At 38.7% G+C, this 24,919-nt stretch overlaps 1 protein-coding gene across 9 annotated transcripts in view; it reads left to right on the plus strand.

Annotated features, from left to right (window-relative positions):
• The window catches only part of NCOA7 (nuclear receptor coactivator 7), a 123,607-nt gene extending 100,632 nt beyond the window's left edge, over positions 1–22,975 (plus strand). For 5 of the 9 annotated variants that reach the window (XM_039854843.1, XM_039854842.1, XM_039854841.1 and 2 more), the window contains exons 11-16: positions 5,452–5,599; positions 13,895–14,020; positions 15,339–15,491; positions 19,896–19,991; positions 20,418–20,491; positions 20,873–21,471. In XM_039854843.1, coding sequence (XP_039710777.1) covers positions 5,452–5,599; positions 13,895–14,020; positions 15,339–15,491; positions 19,896–19,991; positions 20,418–20,491; positions 20,873–21,008 — 733 coding nt within the window. In that variant the 3' untranslated portion in view covers positions 21,009–21,471. Of the gene's footprint in view, positions 1–5,451; positions 5,600–11,964; positions 12,639–13,894; positions 14,021–15,338; positions 15,492–19,895; positions 19,992–20,417; positions 20,492–20,872 lie in introns of those variants that run through there. The other 4 variants (XM_039854848.1, XM_039854849.1, XM_039854845.1 and 1 more) reach the window with 3 other exon arrangements.
• Positions 22,976–24,919: the final 1,944 nt, after the last annotated feature.

Below are 24,919 nucleotides of genomic sequence, written 5' to 3' on the forward strand. Positions count from 1 at the left end.
GGTGAGAGCTGAACTGATACAGTCTTGAGGAAGGAGCAGGTGAGGTGGGGGCAGAGAGCCAGAAGCGGGATTTTCAGACCTTGAGCCTGTTTCCAGAGGGCAGGGTTACGTTCTGGGAACTAACCACCAGGAAAACCCAGTTAGCCAAAAAGAACCATTTCAAGGATTAGGTTAAATACACTTCAGTAAACTTACAGCTACTCTAATCTGGATGGAAAAAGATGAAGTCATATCCTCTTCTTCTCTTTCCCTGATTAATTAGTGAAAATGTAAACAAAGGAGGGAAAATTTAGCGAAAGTACAGCCAGGAAGAGGGGGCACTGAGTTTTCCATTCAGTCTCTAGGGGCCTAAGAATTAAGTCATCAGTTTGGTTCCAAATGAACTCTAATTTTCTCTTGCGGAACAAGCCTTTTTAATTACTCATTCTTCCTGCTTTTCTATCAGAAGCTTGGTGTGAGGGCCCTAACTACATGAGAGAATGAGGAAATATTATGAGGGAGACTGCCATCGAGGGAAACCAGAGTGTGACAGTGTCCTGAATGTCTGAGACTAGACAAGAACATTTCCCGTTGGGGTGCCTCATTGCAGAGCATACTTTTAAGATTTCCCATCTCATCTCACCTGAGGCCTCCCAAGGTGACTTTGTTGGCTGTGAGACAGAGCCGCAAGGCCATTCAGGGCTGCTGCCCTGCCTGCCTAAGCCAGTGGAGATGCATTCCCAGGTACACAGCTGAGTGGGGCAGCTGCCCCACGATGTTCCCCAAGCACTGAGCACAGTGCTGGCAGTGCTGTGGGCCTGCTCATGGGAGGTGTAGGAGGAAGAACAGGGAGTGAGCAGCATTTCCCTAAGGGCCGCCCAGGGCATGTCACTAATATTACTTAACCTTCATGAATAAAACCCAAAGCCAAGGAAGTAGTTGAATGATACTGTGAGACCTCTGACTGTGGACAGGAACAGAAATGTACCTGTTCCCTTCGTAGTCCAGCATTCATAGATGAAGAGGCAATTAGCTTAGATTGGCTGGAACATTATCAAGGATGGGGAGTTGGGGCCTATTATTTAATCTGCTGAGCCTCAGTTTCTTTACCTTTAAACTAGGCATAGTAACACTTGCCTCTTAGAGTTATTGTGCAGTGTAAGGTCCCTGAGGCAGGGAATCACATCTTTTATTTTTTTAGGTAGAAGATATACTTCACCAGCATTGCTAAAAACATAAGGTAACTTCTATGTTTAATATTAAAATTTTTATGACCCTGAGCCTCTTTTTCATGATATTTTGAGAATGTCTTTCCCCTCCTTTCTAGAGCTTTCTTTATGTGGTAAGTCAAGCAAGCCCAGAGCTTACTCACTTTGAAGAGCTGGCCCTGGCTGCTCTTGTCCCACCACTGCCTGCTGCAGAATAGGCCAGCCACTCTGGAAGTAAACCCAGGGGCGTCATTTACCACTTACTGGAAACCCTGCAGTCCGAAGAGAAGAGGCTTGGGAGAAGCCCTCTTACCAGGTCATCACAGGTTCCTACCCAAGCTGAGATATTTTTTCTAGAGAAAATGGCATATACAAGCTGGAATGCTTTATGCCAAAATCGATTTTCCCTCAACTCACAATTTATATTTTCTTATAATATCTAAGAAGAAATGAAATCTTAACTCCAAATCCGTGCCTCACACCTCATTCCCTTGCCATCTTTCACAAAGGTACATGTCAGCATGAGCTTTTAGCATTTCTTGGAATACTTCTTGAACATGTGTGCTTGTGTTGCAACTTGCCCTATGCAGATAAAATGTTAGAAGACAAATGAACAGTTCTTTATGGAAAATGGGTCCAAAAACTGATAAAAATATGCCTTGTGTCATAACCAGGAAGTGAACTGGGAACCGATTCAGAAGTTAATGTGGAATTAAGCTGACAACTTTATACTGCGGTTGAAAGAACCCTGATTGCCACTTCACGTGATGCTGATTAGATAGCCTTCAGAGCCCCGATTCCTTTCTATCTAATGAGAGTTGGATGGATTGAACGATATCCGGTATCTTCACCAGCTGTAACGTTGTGGAATGTAAGCTCCACGAGGGCAGGTTCACTGGCATATAGTGGGTGCACAGAGTGTTGTCAAAGGAAAGAGTGCCGTCTAACCAAGAACCTCCAGGAACATACCTGAGGTCAAACAGATTGGGTTGACTCGTTGCAGAGAAGGAGAGCGCACACCATAGGACCGTGGGCCATCTCAAGAAGAGGGTGCTAGAAAAGAGTTATGAGATTTAGGTTTGTGGTAGGTAATATAGGGAGAGAGACTTAAGGAAGTGGGACTTTGCTCTAGATTGGATGTTATCAGGAAGCAGAGGTCATTCTGTGATTGGGGGTCTTCTACATCTTAAAGGGAAGACTATAGAGAGGTTAATGCTGTAATTAGTCAAGAAGAACAGTCATTCATATAAGCCAGAGGAGAGGGATGTTTGGTCATTTTTATGTTTGGACAGCATTCCTGTTTTAGTTCATGTTCAGATATGAGACCTCAGAGTGTCTTGTTTTTATAACGATTCATCATAGTCATAGTGTCCTTGTCTGATGTTGATGTTTTGTGAAATTGTTTTGTATTCAACCTGAAATTACCAGGGCCAACCTGTGAGTGACAGGCTAGTCCCTAACAACGAGAGCCTGACTGATAGGACCAGGCAAGGTCCCGGGTATCAGGGACTGCTTTTCTCTTTCTCACAAGTAAACTAGCCAACAAATAATTAGGAAACCATTTTATCCAAAGTGATGTGCATATAATAAATATCTCCTTTTCCAAAAGTTCAAGTGAAATTTATTTGGTTTTCAACTCTATTACAAAATATGGTTAAGATGGGTGAAATTTTAAATGTTAGAAAACTGAAAGAGTTAAAATTGTATATTTATCAAACCTCTCTGGAGTGGTGATTTATTTCATTTTTTCTAAGTTAATTTTTAATAAGAAATTTTATACTATATGGTAAAAATAGTTAAAAGATTCTAAAAAACATATGTATTGCTGGTAGGAAGGCAAGCAATGACATCATCCCTCAAAAGGATAACGTGGTATTATATATCAAAATTGTAAGTGCATTGTTTTTTCGACAGTGCAGTCCCACTTCTGGGAATATAGCCTATACCTATACCTGTACTTGTGTGAATGACACATACCAAGTTATTCATCATAACATTGTTTATAACAGCCTAATACTGAAACAACCCAAGTGTCCAGCTATAGGGGATGGTTATAGTAAATCCAAAAAAAAACTATAGTAAATCCACACAGTAAAGGACTGTGTAGCTATACATGAGAGAATATACTGATGTGGAAAGATATCCAAGATATATTACGTGAAAAAAGCAAGATAGAGAGTAGTACTATCTTTTGTAGAAACAGAAGACAAAACAGAACACTACAAAAACACAAGAAACTAAAAAAGCAGTCACCTAGAAGGGAACGAGTGAAGGTGCAGAATGTGCTGGATAGGGATGTAAGGGAGAAGGAGAAGGAAGCTTCTCATTATTTGTTCTTTTAAATATAATTTTGATGCTCAAAAAACAGTAATTCCACAATCGCAAAGAGCCAGTTCATGAAAAACAAGCTGCAGCCAGGACGAAAACATTTCAAAAATGTTCAACCCACCAGCACTCAAAGGAATATGAAGTGAGTTGGGTAAAACTTAAATATATGTTAAACTCATTAAAAAATTTTAAAAAAAAGGATGAGCAACATCATTATGAAACTTAGGCACAAACTGCAATGCAGAGCAAAGTAGTCAACCTTTCAAACACAGTTTGGAAGGATGAATCACAAGCTAGAAAATCATATCCTTTGGCCCATTAATCTCTTTTTTGGGAACTAACTTTGAGAAAATAATTTAAAAGATGGTAAGAGGCATAGATCATGAGGATGTTCATTATAATGTTATTTGTACAATCAAAGAAATGGTAAAAAAGCTCAATATCCTGAGGACGTGGGAATACAGGCTAACCATGGTTTATTTAATGAAATGTAGCCATTAAAAATCAATACAAAGTCTAGCAACATGACATATGTGCATTATTTAATGTTACATAGAACAATTAATTATGTCTTGGCCCTGATTACAATGAAAAGAAAACTGTACATGTGGACAAGAACAGATAGGAATATGGAAACCTAAAAACAGTTCGATCCATGGGAATATCAGAATTGTGAGTGACATTTTTTTTGTTGTTTTAGTCCTATTAATATTTCTCTTCATTCTTTCATGCTGCTGTAACAATATCATAGACCAGGTGGCTTATAAACAACAGAAATTTATTCCTCATAGTTCTAAAGGCTGGGATGTCCTCAGGTCAAAGCACTGGCAGATTTGGTGAGAGCCTGCTTTAGGGTTCATAGGTGGCTGTCTTTTCACTGTGTCCTCTCGTGGTGAAAGGAGCTGGCTAGCTCTGTGGGGTCTCTCTTATAAGGGCACAGATCCTAATACGAGTGCTCCACCTTCATGACCTGAGCACTTCCAAAAGGTCATAGCTCCCAATACTGTCACATTGGGAATTAGGTTTCAACATATGAATTTTGGGGTGATAGAAACATTTAAGCTATAGCAATATTGTTGTAATATTTTTATATAAGTATAACTTTTTTAAAAATTAGCAATGGATTAAACATGGCCTCAGATAGGAAGCTTAAACTGGAGTGATCATTTTATAATTAGAAAAGACTTTAAGAATCATTTGACCCTACCTGTTCTTCACTCTCTTCACTGTGATGGTTGCAGGAGTGGAATCTAAAGTCAGAGAGCTTGTGACTCTTACACCTGGCGGGATATTGCAGGTGCCTGGACTACTGAGAGCTCTCATTCTCTGCTCAGGAACTAGCCACCTCTCGGTTTATTAAGCATGGAGAGATGCTTCAGAATCTTCAGATGTTAATTGTGTATAAGAGAACAGAGAAACTGGAAGCAAACTATATTCTCATGTCTATGTAATTCACTCTATCTAATTAAACAAAAGCTAGTATTATTTACTTTGTAGTTATTAAAGGTATTTTATTAAAATTATAATAGTGCTTCAATACATAAAGACCTATTAGAGCATTATTTATCTTTGTTCCCATCTTAAGCTTAAGGTTAATATTTTTCTGATGAATACAACTACAATAAAAGAAGACCCAATGAGGAAAAAAATGCTATAAATATTTTATTGTGTTTTTCAGTTTTATGTCCCATCGCTTGATCTTTTCCTAAGATCGAAAGACAGTTTCTCGGTGTCTGTGGACTTCTGCTTTCATTTCTTGGCTTATTTTCCAAGTTTGGTATGCTCTAGTAGAGATCATCGTCACAGTAAAATATTTCCCAATTAGCAAATATATTTGCCAAGCAGGAAAAAGATGTTTGTGTGTGCCCAAGTCCCTACTCATGCCTGCCAGGAAAGCAGATTTAGTGTTAATTCCTGCGACAAACCTGTTTTTCAGGGTGGATCACTTGTACACGTTCTTTGTTCAGTGGTCTCCTGACGTCTACGGGAAAGATGCCAAAGAGCAAGGCTTTGTGGTGGTGGAAAAGGAGGAGCTGAACATGATTGACAACTTCTTCAGTGAGCCAACCACCAAGAGCTGGGAGGTGAGCACTCAAGAGAGGGATTGGCTGTTGTGGTCCTTAAATTACAGTATTCATTCAAAATGTTCTCTTGTTCAGATTTCAAGAACTTCTTGGCTGGCAAGAAGTTAGATTCCCTGTGCACCTTTGAAGTTAAAGGGGAAGAAAACTCTCTTCCTCTCTTTGAATCCGGTTATGTGTGTCAGAAAGACACCACCACCACCACCACTGGGTCATTTCACTCCCCTTAAAATTGCTGCTGTGTCTCCTTTATGTACAGGATGAAATTCAGGCTCCTTAATTTGGAGCTTTTCCCATTATAGAGGCACCATAAATGAGATAAGTAGAATTTAACATCAAGGAGTATAAGTAAATCATTACAATATAATGATATAATTGCCATTGTAAACGAAGTACCAAGTTCTATAGGAGACTGGCCAGTCACCTGTATGGAACCAGAAGTGATCTGAGCTGAGATCAGAGGCAGAAATACAGGCACTTGAGGTAGGATTGGGACATGGAACATGTTCTGGCCAGAGAGAAAAGTCTATGCAGAGGAATGACCCAAGGGAGAAACAGAAAACATGGGGCATTTGATGAACTAACAAAAATTCAGTGTGGCTAAAACATAGAGTCCAAAGCTGAAGGACTAACAAGAAATGAAGCTGGAGAAGTAACCAAGGGCAGATCCCAAAGGATCTTATGAATAGGAGTTTGGTTATTTTCTTAAGGGCAATAGGGAGGCGTTGATCTGTTTTGAGCCTGGAGAAGTATCTACAGATATGCATTTTGGAGAGCTCTCTCTGGTGAGTAGGTGTTCAGTAGTTTGGAGCTGGACAACACTTGAGACTTGAAGACCCATTACGAGGCTCTTGCAGTAATCAGTGTTGAGAAAGTACAAGTGCAGCAAAGATAGAGAAAATTGAGTGTTTTTGAAAGATACGCAGGGCTTTGTGAGCAATTAATTACATGTGGAAAGTAAAATGTTGAGATTAATATCTTGAGTTTTAGAGAAGGAACCGTAGGGATAATAGTGCCTGCCCTTCACTGAGGTAAGGAGCAGAGCAAGAGGATTAGATTTCGTAGAAAGTGCTCTGCGTTCTGCTTTTAATCTAAATTTGAGAGACCCATAGAATGTCCAAGAAACAACTGAGAACAAAAGATAGGGTAAAGATCTAAAGATAACACCTTTGGAAATCATTAGCAGAGTTGAAGTTATGAGTGTACATGAGGTCATCCCAGCAGAATATGTCAGTGGGAAGGGAGCAGGGCTCAGAACAGAACCCCTAAGGAAACGAGCTCTAAAAGGTCAAACAGAGACAGCAGAGCCCACAAAGGTCACTGAGATGGAGCAGCCAGGGAAGGGAGAGGGAAACAAGAAAAGTCATGTCTTAGAAGCCAAGGGAAGAGAATGTTTTAAGAGGCAGGTAATTGCTTAAAAATGACCAATGCTTCAGAGGAGGCACAAAATAAGAGCTAAGGGGTGTCTTTTGGATTTGAAACCAAAAAGTTAGTTGGTGACTTTGACAAAAGCAGTCTCATTAAAGTGGTAGTTTCAAAATTTATATTCCAGAGATTCAAAGAATGAGTGGCCGAATGGGGACGAGTAGGTGGAGCTAGTAAAAGTGTGCAAACAACTCAAATTTGGTTTTAGAAAATGATAGAATATTAAGTTGGAAGAAGAGGTGAAGTTGGGGAAGAAATTTCCTTCTTGTGAAAGAGACTAACTTTTTAGATGAGGTCAGTGGGAACAGCAGAGTAGAAGGCATAAAGGTAGGAAATGAGGGGAGGAATCATCAGGAGATTGGACCCTTGAGTATCTGCAGGAATGTGTGCATAGTCATGGGACTGGCCATAGATAGGAGGTTGGACAGTAGGAAAGAGTAGGATGTGTACAAATAAAATGTAGATTCAGTGGTAATAAGTCAGGACATTTCTCATTGCATGGTTTTTTTGAAGTAGAAGGAGGGGCATCTCTTAGAAATAAAGGAGGAGTTAGAGGAATATGGAGAAGGTATGAAATGACAACTTTGGAGACTAGGAAAAATGCTAAGGAACTGTAGCAGGATGGCAACCTGGTACTGAAGATCTCATCAGTGTCTGCACTGTTCATTGATAGTGGCACCGGGTTGCAGTGAGAGTGATGTTCTCCAGATACATCAAGTGGGCAGCCATATTCTTCTAAGGCTAGAACCTTGTCAGACTGGAATGACCAAAGATGATAAGGCTGGTCCCTTAGGTCTAATCCCTACTGGAATGCCAGGTCCTTCCATATATGTGTTTGCAGTCACTCTTCTCTTGCTCATTCACTCCCTCCCAGCATGAATGTGTGTGTTTGCATGTGCACAGCTTTCTATGGCAAACTCCTGTCATCCTTCAAAGTCCAACTTATTTGTCACTTCTGTGATGCTTTCTGAAATAGTTACTCCTCCTGTCCCCCCTAAGCCCATTGCTCATAACTCTATATTACTCAGCAATTTACTTGTTTACATGTTTTTCTCCCCATAGTTCACATGCTTCTTCTTTGAGACCATTGTTTGAAGATATTTAAGCCTATCTATTAGCTTCTCCCTCCCTTGGCTTTTCGTATCAATTTTGTTTTTCCTCCTATCCTTGGCCAGTCTTTCTGAGTCTACTTTGCTTGTCTGTAATTTTTCCTTGGCTCTCTTCTCTCCTTATCTGTTACTCTTCCTTGGATGAGCTCGTCACTTCTTGAGGTTTTTGCTGCTGACTCCAACATCTGCCTCTACCACGTGTCTCTTTCTCCCAAGCTGCTACTCTAGAGCTCATAGATGCCCCACAGGCACTGCTGAAAGTTTCCACAAGGCAGAGATCATGTGACACTGGCATTCTGACCAAGGCACCCAGGACTATCAAGTAGTGTCCTTAACCTAATCATATCTGCCAGAGAGACGCTCATGAGATGTGTGCACAGAGGAAGCAAGTTAGAGAGGGTGCATCTTCTTACCGAGGCTGTTGTTTCTTGCCTCAATGTGGAGTTCCAGAGAGAAGGTTTAAGTTGCACTGGAGACTTAATCCTTTCCTGACTAGACCTGAATATTTTGAGCCAAAGTAGTTCTCTTAAGGTCTATTCTGCTTCTTCTGCCTCTTCTGCCACTAATCCCAACCTTGAATCTGTGCTCTTGACAACTCCAGTGAGAGAACAGGTCACACCTACTAGTACTAGAGGAAAAGGCGCTAAATTGGTACTCAGAGAAATGTCTGCTTCAGAATCTAGAGCAGAATGAAGTAGGCTGGGCAGTCTGCCCCATGCTGTTTCAGATTGAGCCACTGAGAAAAATGCAAGAGGGCAATCCCTCTAGAATGTAGCCTCTAGACCTATATCGAAAGAGGAAGAAAGTTGGTCTGATCCAGGTTCATAATTCTCTTGCTGAAACTCGGGACACAGGGAAAGAAAAGATGACTGGAGAGAGAGGTGACTGGACTGGTCAGGCCACATGGAAGAAAGAGTCCAAAAATGCAACAACGTAAAGAATGCTGGGCAAACTCCCCCCACTTGCAGAAGCCAGCTCTCTCTACTAGCATTCCCTTACAGCCAAGCCACCTTAGCACCTTTCCCTTCCCTGTGGGTAGGGATAAGAGACCTTCACTTCTCTGGAAGCTACAGAGATCTGATCCTCAGCATGTCCAAAACAGCTCACAATCTTTCCCCCCAAAAACACATGCCTCTTATGCGTTTACATCTTAATTAGTGATCCTCCAAGCAAGAAATCAAACCAGGAATCTTCTCAGATTCTTCTTTGTCGGCATATCTAGTCATTCATCACTAGGCAGAATCTTTTTGATTCTGATCTTAAACGTGGTTTAGAGACCCTGGTTCCCCTCTACCACCACCACCCTAGTCAGCCTGTCTGAACCCTTCACTTGGACTCCCAAGGGCACTTCCAATCTTAACTGAACTACCGGTCCATCCTCCCATATGCAAGCTCTTTAAATTAGCTTTATTTCCTAATTTATGGAAATAATACCTGACTTTAGGAGATTTGGAAACTACAGAGAAAACTATAATGCAGAATATTTAAAAATACTATCAAACCACACAATACTTTTGTACAGTTCCTTAGACTTTTTCTATTCTGCTTTAGGATGTTTTCTAAGAGGTGAGGGTGGGGAATAAATGTTGCTTTTTATTTTTTTCCAAAAAGGGATTATGTATAGTTTTGTGTCTGACTTTTCTCATCTGAAATGTTGTGGTAATTATCACATTAAAGATTTTTAAGCCTCGTTTTTAATGGTTGCATTATATTTTTGATTTCAATTATGACTTATTTAATGATTCCACACTTTCAGGTATCTTTGTGTGGTTCAAGCATTTAATTCTTAGTTTCCTGGAAGTGAAATTACTTGGTTTAAGGATACTAATATTTTAACATAATGCCAATTTAATTCACCAGCAATGTGTAGAATACCCTTCTCACCATGCTTCTGCCAGCAGAAAATGTTATTACTATTATTTCTTTCTAAAAAATTTTGCTAATTTTGAAGCTGAGAAATGATATATTTTAATTTTTATTTCCTTGATTATTATTGAGTATAGAATGAATATAGTGTATGTTTATATTATATATAATTTGTGTTTTTTCTTTGTTGTGATGCCCACTAATTTTCTTTGCATGTTTTTCTAAAAGAATCTTAATAGTTTCATCACACTCTTTGAGTTCTTTATGATTAAAGACATTAATTGTCTCCTATATTTTTTCAGTTTTTTATTTTTTTCATTTTTTTATGGTGACATTGGTTAACAAAAATGTCTCCTATATTTTTGACAGATTTTCTTCCTAGTTTGCTATTTGCCTTTTAATTTTACTTATGTTTTTGTTTGTGGTTTTTTAACTGTAGTTTTTTTGTGTGTATAGTTGGTCCTGTAGTATCAATTTAAACTCTATTCATTCTAAAGTTGATTTATTGATATAGTCAATATTTTAATAGTTTTTTTTCCAGCACCATTTAATGATTTGTGATGTTTTCTTCATCATGCTTAAAAGTCTTGTATATGTTCTATGCTATCTGTTTAATTTGTTTAAATAAGGGAACAGGGAGGTATCATAAGCATGATCTATACTCTCATGCTTAAAAAACTCAGTGGCTTTCTATCGTCTGTAGCAATCATTACCCACCTGGCCATCCACAAGAACCACCACTTGGCAAATTATTTTTTTTAACTGAATCCTAGACACCCCCCCCCCACTAGAAATATTAAGTCAGTAGGTCTGGGGGAGGAGTATTGGAATCTGTATTTTTAAAAGCTCCTAGATCAGTGGTCCCCAACCTTTTTGGCACCAGGGACCAGGTCCTATGAGAATCTAATGCCTAATGATCTAAGGTGGAGCTGAGCCGGTGATGCTAGACTGGGGAGCAGCTGCAAATACAGGTGAAGCTTGATTGCCTGCCACTCACCTCCTGCTGTGCAGCCCAGTTCCTAACAGGCCACAGACATTACTGGTCTGTGGCCCCGGGGGTTGGGAACCCCTGTCCTAGATGATTTTGAACAGCCTTGTTTTAGAAATACTGTCATATAAGTTCTAAGCCCCTTCACGGCACCGAGATTCTTCATTTTCTCCACTTCTCCTTCTCCAACCTCATTTCTATTTCCCTTGCTCTCTATTCTCAAGCTATAATGAACATAGAACGTATCTGTGTGTTTCTGCTGTGCCCTTCACCTGGACATCCCACCACCCCACCCTCTGCTCTCAAACTGAAGCCCCATCTCCTCTGTGAATAAGCCATCTCAGAACTCTAGCAGGCCCCAGCCTCCCTCGGGCTGCTATTAACTATTAGCATTTGTATCACATGGAATGGCATTCATTTATTATAAATGTTTCTCGACTGTCCTCACCCACTCCCTCGCTGACTCGAGAATCGGAACCACTTTGTGTCCCTGTGCCTGGCAAAGCACCTGGCTTTCGCCATCATATAGAAAGTGCTCAGTAACTGTTAGCTGTCATGAAGTGCCAGGTTCTTAAGGGAATGCCATCTCACTGGCACAAAATTCTAGTGATTCTGCCCCAGATTGTGTTCAGGCTCTGGCATTGAGAATAAGTTCTGGCTAACCTGGGACTGATCACAAAGTACCTGCCAGAGGCCCTTTTAGAACTGACCCCCAGGATGAGCTATGCAATAGCACTCTGATCCCCTCAGCAAGACCAAAAGACCATTTGGAATCTGGAAAAGCCACAGAAAGATCACTGGAAATTGATTAATGGTGTTCTACATTTCTTTCCAACCGTCTAACATTAGATCCGGGGAGTAGAGCAGGACTCATTGTGCCTCTAAGTCATTAAGATTAATATCCTAAAAAATAAAAAGATTTGCCTTTTTTATTTTTACTTTGCCAGCTGTTTTGAAAAGCTGAATCTAAAATAATATTTTCCTCAACTTCATAGAAACCAGATGTTTTCCTATTCTTTTAAGTATCCTCCCACCCAGCAAACATGACATGGTATTGAAGTGAAATGCCATTGTTCTCAGTGTAATGAGCCTACCTCTGGTAAAGGCTCCTTTTGATCGTCCCCTTGGGATTCAAATTGATGTCAGGGAAATTACGTAAAGTTTAAAATGGAGGTTTTGCTTTCGAGTAGGTACTGGAAAAAACTCTGCAAAGGCAAGGCTAGAAAAGCCAGCTTAGCCAGAGGACAATTAGGAAGAAAAGTATAGGAAGGGAAAAAAAAACATTGGTGTTTGTCGTATGGTTAGGAAGCCACCGTTTCAAAGGTGAAAGTGTCATTTTACAGCCTCACAGCTATACCTGACAGGAAGTGTGTGTTTGCTGTAATCCTAATTTGGGTGTGTTCCTGTAGAAATGTTGAACCTCTCCAAAGGGAAACAGAAACTCAATCATGCAGGAAACTAGATACTACAAAAAACAGTTGTAGCTCAGCGTGGGTACAAGTAACAGTGGTGTGAAGGCAGACAGAGAAAAACTCTGTTCCCTGTTAGAGAGCAAGCAGACGGTTCTCACCTGGTCACGATGAAAGTCCGAAGATTGCCCTTGGACATTCAGATTTTATATTGTGCCAGACCCAACCAAGAGCCTTTTGTGAAGGTATGTCGGAGCCCCGAAAGCTAATGAGGTACCAGTGAATTCCCAGACTTCTGCCACCTGCCACTCGCTATGGTTTGAAAGGCTTTCTTAATTAGAAAAGATTGTGCTGACATTTCAACCAGAGCAGGTATTATATTCATTTTGGAGATGGGTATGGTATGATTTGCCTCTTGTTTTTGGAGTCAAAAATCTATATTTGTTTTTTTTCCTTTCTACAGCCTCATTTTGTACCTGTGTTAAATGTAGAGTTCACCAAAAAGATATGCTTTATTGAAACACATTTAAAATGCTGGATTTGTGATCATTTCGTAGTGTTTTCTTTAAATATGTTCTCCTTGAGAGGATAATAAAATCTATAAGCTAATTTCCTTACCTGTAAATCTGGCTTAGACAACGGCAGGTACTTTATATTAATCACTGTGCATTTTGGAAATTGCACAGTGTAGTATCTGACAGCTTTGACTAGCGATAATTTAAATGTTTTTCCTCTATAATGCTCTATAAAAGTTATTAATACTTGTACCCAAGAATTTTGATGAATTAGTCACTTTATATAGTTTTTCAATTTCAAAATAATTCAGTGATTTATCCAGACTTTAGGAGGGACAAAAAATAGGTTTAAGGTGAAGTTGACTTTGATAGTTCATAAACATAGTTGCAGTGAAATCATAAATGTTGTGTACAACATCATGTTTCTCAATTTTAGAGGAAAAACTCCTTTAGTAGTGTCTGAACTGTACATGAAGAATCGTAACCCAATTATAATTTAAACTAAAGCTTAGTGTTTCTTTGGATTGTTGCTCCTCATAGCTGTTACCATTTGTCATTTATATCAGGGTTGGTTGCTATGTGCATAATCTTAAGAGAAAACATTAGGAATCTTGATTAAAAAAACTATCTAATCTCTATAGATTTACAGAATGATCTCTGATTAGACCTGTATTTCAAGGGTACAAGTTGCTTGTGGAGTTATACATAATTCTTGTTCAATGACTGAGCAATCAATCAACAGCAATAGTAAAAGCGGAAAACTTGAGGTTTTAATGTGTATATATTAAATGTCTCAGCTGTACCTTGTTAAAATCTGCATTTGTTCTGAAATTGAAAATTAGCCATTTCCCCAAAGTCCTGGTTTAACTTATGTCCGGCTGCTAAAATTCCACCTGTTATAGGCATTTGTGTACCTGAGCTCGTTTTTAGCAGCCAAAAGAAAAGCAAATACATCATTCTTCTTGGCTAATTTGTCTTCATTTCAGATCATCACCGTCGAGGAGGCAAAGCGTCGGAAGAGCACTTGCAGCTACTACGAAGACGATGATGAGACAGCCCTGCCTATTCTGCAGCCCCACAGTGCGCTCCTGGAGAACATGCACATCGAGCAGGTGGTCCTCCTTGGGGACTTAGGGTGGGATGTCTTCTAGCCCTTAAAAGCACTTCCCAACCCTGACTGCATTTGCTCTTCTCATTTGCGGTGAAAGACGAGCCAGGTTTTAAAAGAAGATCACCAGCAGCCTAACCAAGGCCATAGACACTTTCTCTCTTCCCTAAAGGTTATGGCAGCATTGCCTGCCGCCTCCTTGGAGGTGTGAGGATTTGGCCAGATACTACATCTGTCTCCCAAACCTGAATGAAAAGCCTTTTTTTGTTTGTTTGTTTTCAAAACAATTTTTAACACGTCCACCACAGTCCTAATATGCTTTATAAAGATCCAAATTTATCCTAGTGATTATTGCTAAATTCCAGTGGTTTTAATTTATCAGGCTCAATAAAAGTCATATAGCAGATACACTTTACTTACTTTATGAAGACTACCTACCACTAGGAAGAATTTTCTGTAATTTGCTTTGCAACTTCTTTAAATTTTCTGGAAATGCGTTACTTCCGTTTTATGAAATCCTATAATGTGCTTGCATTTGACCTTTTGTAAGAAATATCTTCCACTTCCCTATCATCTTAGAAACCTGAATTTCAGAGACCTTAACAAATCTGGTTCAAATCCCTCAATTTACAAGTGAGTCTGCGAAGGCCCAGGAAAGCCAAGAGATTTGACCACGCAGTTACAGAAATGGAGTTTATTCAGATATTAAAACTGATGTTAAGCATTCTGAAGACTTCAGCACTTCATAGCCTCTTTTTTTTTTTTTTTAAGAGATATGCATTATTGGTCTTTATGGCAGTCAAGTTTAAGCTAACTGTTAATATAGGTGAAAAAAATAGGTGCGATGAGGACAGACTATGTCAGACTACTAACATAAAACACCATGTTTTCTTGTTCCCACTTCTGTGGAAAGCTGCAGTTGTCAGTGGCATCTCTGAGCCTGTGAGAGTTAGCAAGAACAATTGGAGAACCATGAGCTGTTTGGCCAAGCTGAAGTGTAAAAGGAAGAGCATATGCCTAATTCATACTTCTTTATCAAGCTAGGTGCTATATCTTCAAATGTCTAGGGGCATAGCGACCTACAGTCAGACCCCTGAGGGGAAAAGCATGCTTGGGCAGCATCCCTTCCATGCTAAACACCACCACTGATTTCTCTTCTCTTTCTTGGTTTATGGTGGCAAATATTTGCTAGAGTAAAGGGGAGCAGTATGTAAGTAAGTGTGATTTTTTAGTTTGAGCCACAGGCACTTGATTTGTGCTACAAATTCATAAGTGACATGTGGGCGAACTGTATGCTTACATCTCCATCTTTGGATTTGCAGCTGGCCCGATGCCTTCCGGCAAGGGTACAAGGGTATCCATGGAGACTTGCCTATAGCACATTGGAGCACGGGACCAGCTTGAAAACTCTCTATCGGAAATCAGCATCATTAGACAGTCCCGTTCTATTGGTCATCAAAGATATGGATAATCAGGTGAGGCTTGTTCCTCTAACAGAAAACATTTTCTAATGAGGATTTTGAAACCTGTGCAACAGTAGAGAGACTAGTACAATGAACTTCTGTCACCCAGATTCTACAAGTTAGCATGACATATTTTGTCATATATACATCATCTGTTTTGTCTCTGTTGGTTTGTCTTTGCCAAAATAGTTTGAAGTAAATCCCAGTTATTATGTCATACTTTAGAATGCATTCCTAAAAAAGAAAATCAAGCTTATCTCTAAATACAGTCACATTCTAAGGAATTTTTTTGTGTGTGTATATCCTCACCATGTTATAGTAAGCTATAATGATATTCTACAACCTAAAGTTGGAGAAGTTTGAAGAAAAAGTCAAGTCTGGATTTGGAGCTAGTTGTAGAAAGAAATTCCAGTGCCATCCCAGAACTTTTTCCAGGTAGCTGAAGTCGTGCCCGCAAACCTCATCTGCATGGTTGCTGAGATGGAAGTCCAGTCGAGGCCATCATGTGTAGTACTGGAGGGCCCAGTTGTTATGAAACAGCTGGGAGAATGTACCGTTCGTTGCTCATTGCACTTTCGCCTGTGTTGCAGTTGGTCTTGGAGGTACTGGTGAAATCTGGAGATTACTCCCATGTACCCTACACTAGTACTTCTCACCTCAGTCAGCTTAGAGTACAAGTAGAATCTATCCAGGATTCTTCTATATACTACTCAGTCAGGCTCCTGCTTCACACAAAAAAGGCTTCTTCCAAGTCTGTTCTTTATTCATTTCAGTTTCGTCTGTGTTGTAGCAAGAAAAAAATTCCTTTACATTTTTAAGATGTGGATGCCATTTCTTTCTCTTTCTAGTAGTGAAGTAGGTTTTACTCAGTAACCATTCATTCATTCATTCATTCATTTATTCAAAAAATGTATAATGAGTACCCATGAAGTGTGGAGTACTATTAAGCATTGAAGAGCTTGCTGTGAAGCCATAAATTGTTATCATTTTAGGGGAAATAGATCTTTGCTCTCATAATTTGCTTTGGGAAAATTTAGCAGAGAGATGAGGGTATCGAGGTGCCGTCTTTCTCAACTGTGATCTTTCCTGTGATTTTATTGCAGCTTAAGAGTTGTAGTGAGTAGTTTAGCTATTATCATTTTTACTATTATTATTTCCTTATTGATGACATTTAATTATGATCCAAGCTGAATAATAGAGTCAAGTTAAAATTAAAATAATAATAAGAGATTTAGAGTAGAATTACTTAGAGATTTAGTGGAATGTTTGAGAAGTTGGGCACCATGTTCTCCCCATTAATATAGATTATTTCCCCTACTAATATACTAAAAGATAACAAACTTCTTGGGAAATGTGTTTGACCCATAGAGCAGGTATTAATGAAGCACAGTTTCACCCAGCTTCCTATTGGTAGTTATGTAAAGAAGGCCTACACCTGCAGTTTATACTGTTTGTCAGGGGGTGGGTCTTGCTGCATCTACTACCCTCAAGTGACTTGTGTTGTTTGAAGATACCGGAACACTAATTTCTTTTTCCCCACCCCATCTGCCTCCAAGGCAAGAATGTGGCTCTGTTGTGTTTGCGAGTGTGGTAGAACAACACTTATAAATTTATCTGGAAATGAATTATGTAAAACTTTGATATAAAAATATTGCATATGCAGAATGGCAGCAGTAAGGAGTTCTGCAGATTTAATCCCCAGTGAAACAACCATAACTATGGGTGGAAATTATAAAAACAACAGTCACTTAAAGTCTCTGGAAATTGTCCTAAGGGCATACGGGCAAGTGAAGAAATATTTATTCAAGAAAATGTAATAAATCTCAGTGAGACGATTCTGTGGCACTTGAAGCACAAGCTGCCCTCACCCCTCAACCCCCAGTGCAGACTGACAGAAGCTTCGCTCTGGGTATGTGTAGACATAAAGAGGGGGCTCTCTCCCCACACCTCCCAGGCAAAGGCTATGATATACTGCCTCTAGGGGCAGGTCCCCAGCACTTCTGAGCCCCAAAGATTTCTGTTTCAGAGACTAAATTTTAGTCAAGTTGCTTAGAGGAAATGGGCTCTCTTTTTCCCTGCAGCCCTTACTCAAAGGGCAGACATTCTACCTTAGGTGTGGCAGGCCAAGAGTGCGGGCGGGCATCTCTACTGCTCTTGTCCCAGCTTGTAGGGCAGAAGTTCCATGCCAAGTGAGGTGAGCCAAGACCAGCTGGTACCCGTACCCTGCCCAGCATCTTGCTCATCAAACATGGTTTTTCATCTGAGAAAAGCAGACCACTGTCCAGCCCCTGGCTCCAGAGCAGAGCTCCTAGCCCCTAGCTCCAGAGGAAGAGACAGACCATAAGAGAGAAAGCTCTGAAGCTCTCCTTAGAGGAACTGACTTTATTTAGAAGAGTGTGGAAGTTCAAGCCATAGGGCACTCTAGAAACAATGCGAATCTTGGTGACAAACAAGAGGAGGCTGGCAGCTCCATAAAGGCAACAAGCTAAACTATAGACCATCTAATTTCCAGGACCTCTAAGGAGAGCCTTCCTGGCGTCAAGATTGGCTGGCCAAAGGAACTACTTCTGCAGAGGGGCCCAGATTTAATCGAATCAGACTGTGGAGTAATTTATACCACAAGGCATTGTGGAAAATAACAGAACAATTTTTATGCAGTTAATCGTCTGATTTATACAAATTTAATTCCAGTGAGGTATAGAAGTGCTGCTCCTATCTTGCACTATGATATCGTTCCACTTTTTGAGGTAATTTGTTAGACACATTGATATATATTAAAAACCCAGCAATAAATTTTTATGATTACTACTTTATATAATTTTTTATCTACTAAAGCTGAGAGAAGACGGAAGAGCAAACACACATTTATAGATTTTGTTATATTAATCTTCCTTTTATCACTTCTGGTTGTCTTCATTTATTCCCATGGATTCCTCTGTTCTGTCATTGCCAAATACATTAAATTTTTAAATGGTATCACCCCAACAATGCTATTATATAAATATTATTGTACATGATTGCTTTCTAAAAATTAATTAGAAAAAAAAATGGACATTTTCTTATATAACCAAAATGCTGTATACCTAACAAAATTAACAATAATTCCTTAGTATCATCGAATCCTCAGTTCTTAAACAGATTTACATGATTGCTAAGAAATTTTAGTGAAGAAAGAATATAGTGATTTAGAATCCTGTGGAAGACAAACGGGTATGGATAGGTTTTCCTATTCACTGATCAGAAAGGGATCCACTTTCTTCCATATATGGTCATACCCTTCTTGTTATATTTTAGCATATGCTTTTAAAAACAGGTGTCTATCTCAGTTGTATTTTAGTTCTTTTACTGAAAGATCACCAGAAGGAGGGAAATGGATTTTTTGATGTTTTTGTTACTGTTTTGTACTTGTTTGTTCTTAGCAGCTCTACAGAAAGGTTTGGTAGCAGGAAATGTGGAGAGCATTGGTTAGAAAGAGTTTCTAGACTTCTACTTTACCTATTTTTTTACTATTTCAATGATCCAGGCACTGCGTATAGTTGTAAAGAAGAGATTCCACAATGATTATAATACAGTTAAAATAATTTTGAAAAATTATGATATTTTTCAGATAATCTGCATTTAAAGAAATGTTTCTCAAGAGAGATTTGGAATAGAAGGTATATCAGAATTACCAAGGGGCAGTTTCAAAATATGTATGTTCACTCTTGCCAACCCTCACCCCTGCAAATACTAAGGAGACTCTGAGCAGGATGAGAAGCTGAGGCAGTGGGCACACATATTCTGAAGATTCTGCTCTTTCCACCCCACAATAAGAAAAAAATAGAAGAATCTTTGATTCGGATACATCTAAGTCACCTTTAAAGCCCATAGTATTATAGAAATTTTTTTTCTTAAAAGCTATTTTGAACTAAGACATATTGACTTAGTCATGTTAAGGATATAGTTTCAATAAGCATAGTTAGAACTCATTTTTACAAATCAAAAGAGAGAAAAGATTATTTTCTCTGGGGAAATGTTTGGCTATCATTCTACTTATAAAACACTAAGAGACATGACTGTTCTCTCAGCCACTTATTTCTGTGTACAAGATGCATCTCGTTTAATGTTCCCAATATGTATTCTGTATTCACTAAAGGAACTTTTCTCCCTACTGGATTTTGGAAGTATTTTAAAATTGAAATAATTATTGGCCTTTGACAAGTTTTCTGAGCCACTTGGGTTCCAATTAGAATTTGGGATGTTTTGATTTATGTTTGTTGGTGGTCCTTTTATCTAAGAGCTCCAATTTAACAATAATCTTTGCTAAAAGAGGCATAATAAGGTCTCAAAATAGGATTGTGTTAAAATATTTAAGAAAGCTTTTCTTTCAGAGGTTTAGGTTTGAAAGTAGATAACATTTCTGTTTTCTTTTGACAGATTTTTGGAGCATATGCAACTCATCCTTTCAAGTTCAGCGACCACTATTATGGCACAGGCGAAACTTTTCTCTACACATTTAGCCCAAATTTCAAGGTACCTAGATGAGAGAAATATCTGCTTTCCCAATGTCAGAGTGTCAGGGGTATGGGTGAGTTTGGAGGTAGGGAGCTGTCATTGAAACAATGGCTGTTCTGTAACCTTGTCTGACTCTGTCTAGCCTGGGTCAGCACTCGCTGACTATAGCACACAGACTGCTTGGGATCCCTCCCTGGGTTTGGAGAACTGTTCTTTCTGCGTGATCTGGGATCCAGGAAGGGGTCACAAGTCAGAGTCAGCGTAGGCCGAGAGGTCTTCCTGCTTTGTAACCCCTGTGGAGATGTCATCGTAGTGTGGGGAAAGCCTGGTGGTCAGGACCTTTCTCAGCCAGTGGGTAGTTACAGAGGTATTATCCTGATGTTTCCTCTTTGCTAATTCTCCAGATTAAAATGTCTGTATTTTGTCCTGTGTTTCTGCCCTAAGGTCTTCAAGTGGAGTGGAGAAAACTCATACTTTATCAATGGAGACATAAGTTCTTTAGAACTTGGTGGTGGAGGGTAAGGTTTTTGTGATTGTTATTAATTTACCACCTGACCTGAGTGGGTCTGTTTTGACCTAGGTAACAAAACCTATGTGTCAGATGATTTTAGCTAGTTCATGTGCTTACTTTAATTAGGACAGTGGCCTAATACATGCCACTAAGAATCAAAGATAAAATGATTTATTTAATGTGTCTAAATGAGTGACTACTACCACTTGTCTTTTAGGAAAGACAGGTCATTTAAATGAAATAAATAAATGTACCCTTTGTTTTACAAGTTTAGGGTTTTTGTCTGTCTATAGCATAAAGGAAAGAAGAACAGGATGAGGGAGGACAGAAAGTATGCCACATGAGGTTGAAATGTTTCCACCTTTTTTTTTATTTTTAACCTTTTCAGGGGAAGATTTGGTTTATGGCTAGATGCTGATTTATACCATGGACGAAGCAACTCCTGCAGCACTTTCAATAATGATATTCTTTCCAAAAAGGAAGACTTCATAGTTCAGGACCTCGAGGTATGGACATTCGAGTGAAATTCAGACTGCCTTAAAACACAACATTAAAAGATTGAGTTTTATCAGCCCTCCTAAAGCTGGCTGGAAGATGAAATGCCAGCCTGGACTGCCTCATCCCACCATAATGCTTTCTTTCTGCCATCATCTCAGAGCACGATCACATTGCAGAGAGATCCTGAAAGGTACATGTGGAGGGCAGACACTGACGAAAGAGATTTGAAGTCGAAATTGTTGAGAGACTTTGTATTCTCACTTTCTTTAAATCTATACAGTGAGGAATCAGAGTATTTATAGATGTATGAGTTGAATGCAATTTTTATTTTTTGGTAACTGTGAAAAAAAGATACTGTGGAAATATTTACATGCCTTGTATATTTATCAACATAATTTTCATTACCAAAATGTACAGCATACTGTTGTTTGCCATGGAAAAGGTTAGTCTCATTTAGAAAAATCAAAAGTGCACAGCACTTAAAGGGAATATGTATATGATTTTTTAAAAAACTTTTATTTATTATTTCTAGTAAATTGTCTGAAATGTGTTGCCAGTTTTTTTCTTTCAACGTGTCACATTTTGAAATAAAGATATGTGCTAAGTTTTGGCAACAATTCCATTTGATTTATATAGTTTTATATTGAATTTTTTTTGCCCTGATTGTTTAGAGTAATAGGTCTTAAGCAGAATATATATATGCATAATTCTGAATTTAAAAAAACTCATCATCAATGTTCATTAATTTGACTATTGTAGGCCGGCTTTCCATTCAGTTATTAAAAAGATACATGTTTAGTTACTTACTCTGAACGTAGTAAAGAAAAATAAGCCATTGCTCAGTCAAGTAGATATTTACAGAAACAGATACTTTTATGAACCTAGACTCAAACCTTGCTTTTGAAAAGAAAATGGTTTGCTTCTTATAAAATCTTTTGTGTTAATAATAAAAACTTTATTTTCATAGTGTTTTTGCATAATTTACCCCCAATTTTTCATGAACAAACATGCCTGTTTTAATAGGGACTGAGTGTTTTAATTTCTGTATATTTTATGTCAAATGAAAAATATCAAATTAGCCCAATTGTTTTGGTTTCTAGACTCTCTTAAAAAAAGCAATACAAAGAAATGCATTCATACCAAAATTAAAATAAAAAGTAAAACCTATTTTTTAACATCAACCCATTTTCATATCATAAAACAGTTTTATTAAATACTATAATAAAACCTTGTTAAAAATTTAACCAATATTATTGATTGCCAGACTTTTATAAAAGCCAAAGTATGCTAAAGGAAAAAAATTTCGATTAGTAGCCTAAGCTGAAAAGCGATCTGTCCTAAATTACATCCCTAGTGATCTTGGAAAGAAAAAAGTAATAACAAGTAATACACACACACACACCTGCATTTAGAAAAATAAAACAGTTCTTAGAATGTTAGCCTTAAGCTGGCAGAGTATTTTCTTTAGATTATTCTGTTACTTTAGACTATTTATATATATATACATATAAAGAAAATTGCCAAGTGGCCTCCTGTCAGATCAAGAGTTATTTAACTCCACTCACATTCCATGCAAGTTTAAATGAATGTTATAACATCTTAAATCTGTAGCCTGGGTGTGCTTTCCCCTGAGTTCTACTATTGAGAACTCTCAATGAACAACATACTGGCCGCTTAACCATACTCTGCTCATTAAATAATGTGTTGGTGTGAGATATCAGGAATGTCTCATGATGATCACATTTACTATTTATGCCATTTGTAACCATATGCTATTAACAAACAACGTGGTCATTTTGCATATAGTTCACTCCTACCTAGTTTAGTCCATGATATTATATGTACTTGTGAGAGCATATCCAGATGCTGTGTTCTCTATTTAAAGCAGTATTGTCCAATTAGAAATGTGTGGCCCTTCATTTATGGATATTGAATATATGTAATGCAGTGCTAGCCCAATATTTTCAATAAAGGAATTTATGCATCTGTGTGATTTTCTTTCCTGACAGTTCATTCAACAGGTATTTTATGGGATGTTAGAGTTTTTATTGGTGTGAGAGGATGATGAATATCCAAAATTAAATAAGGCCCAGTGCTCATGTTTTTTTATGTTTGTTTGTTTGTTTGTTTTTATTATTGTCACCCTGGTAATTCCCTCTTCATTCCCTGTAGCCACCTTCCTCTTCTCTCATCAATTCATAAAAACTGCTCTTGTTCTACTTAGAACAACTCTTGGCTCAAAATCTACCAATTTCCCTGTTCTTAACCCTTCTCACTGTTCTTTAAATAATGACCTCCTTTTAACATTTCTCTCTTGACCTACTTTCTAATTTCAATGATGGACACCTAACCCTCTGAATATGGAGACCTCAAGCATTCTTCATTGCTTCTCACTTCCTCAGTTCATGAGTCTACATCAAAGGACTTGGGTGGGAGCAGGCAAACAAATGTTTCACCAGACTGTTGAAAATGATTTAGATACATCCCCATGCTACAAGCCACCAGGGACACCCTGAACTAGTATTACCTTTCATTTGGTTTCCCTTGCCTTTAAAATTTTAGAGGCATGTGAAACAGGACTAATAAAACTACTTTCCTTTTGAGAAAGGCATTAAGAATCTCTTAAACGAGAAAGAGAAGCTAAGATTTATGTTCTTAGGATGCCTAACTGATTATTACGAATGTAATCAGAGAAAGAACAGTAAGGTCAGAAGCCAAAGGAAGTTCTAGAAACTCAAGGTCAGCCACACTCACCACTTATGAAAGTATCAAAAGTACCTTTAACCACTTCCTTCTGCTTAATCAGGTCACACACGTCTCATTCAGTGGAAGCCCTAACCTTAGAACATCCATCCTCTGCTCCCACTTCCTTGCTGGTGACCAGTATGCATAGTGATCCCCTGAAAGAAGGTGACTTCACTGTGAAAATCAGGCTTTACAATTCACTCCAAAGTCTAAGGTCTTGCTGCCTTCCCTCCTACTTCAAATCTCTAGTGGTTCAAAATAAAAACTAGATAGAGCCTTCCTGGTATGCCCAATCACATCATCAGAATGGTGTTTCTTGATACAGTATCTTTGGTGACCTATTTATCTTCTAGAGCAATGCTGCTCAATCAATAGAACATTCTACAATGATGGAGATGTTCCAGAATTTGTACTCTCCTTTATGATAGTAACTAGCTACCATAGTAGTGTTAACACTTAAAATGTGACCTGGGTGATTGAGGAACTGAATTTTTAATCTTATTCAATTTTACTTTATTTAAATTTAGCCATATGTAGCCAGTAGCTGCCATATTGAAAAGCAGAGCTCTAGATCGAGATCAAGATTTGGCACAGCCAAATCATATTTCATCAACAATAAACTCAGATTGTTACTCCCTCCTCACCAGAAGAGACCCTTTAGTTCTAAATACTTTGATTTGTCTCTGCCATTATGGGTCTTCAAACAGCTTCACACCACCTGAAGTGATAGTGTCTTAATGTTCTTAGTCAGCTAATAAAGCAACCAGAAAGCTGAGTTCCCCGAGAGTCTTTCCACACTGAAAACTTAGATCTCTATAGGATTATTGATGCTCGTCTCTAATCAAAGGTAATGAAAACCTCTCTCAGTGCCCAAGCCTTGCTCAAAGATTTCCTGCGTTAGCCATTGGCATGTGTTTTATTCTCATACTGCACAGTCTATTGCCCATGGCAGCCCTGTAGGATGCCGTATCCCTCACCAGATACCCATCCACGATACATCATGAGGGACCACTGGAAGGAGAAACAATTTATTCCTTACACAGAATCATGCATCCAGTCTCAGAACCACAAAGGAATAATGGAACCGCAGTTCCTCAGGCAGTTCTTTCTATTCAATGACTAATTGAATTACTATTTAATTACTAAACTTGTCAACTGGGATGCCACATGGCTACATGCACACTCAGAGGAC

This window comes from Pteropus medius, unplaced genomic scaffold (assembly GCF_902729225.1).
Source record: "Pteropus medius unplaced genomic scaffold, Ma_sr-lr_union100, whole genome shotgun sequence".
In the NCBI taxonomy this organism is placed as follows: Eukaryota; Metazoa; Chordata; class Mammalia; order Chiroptera; family Pteropodidae; genus Pteropus; species Pteropus medius.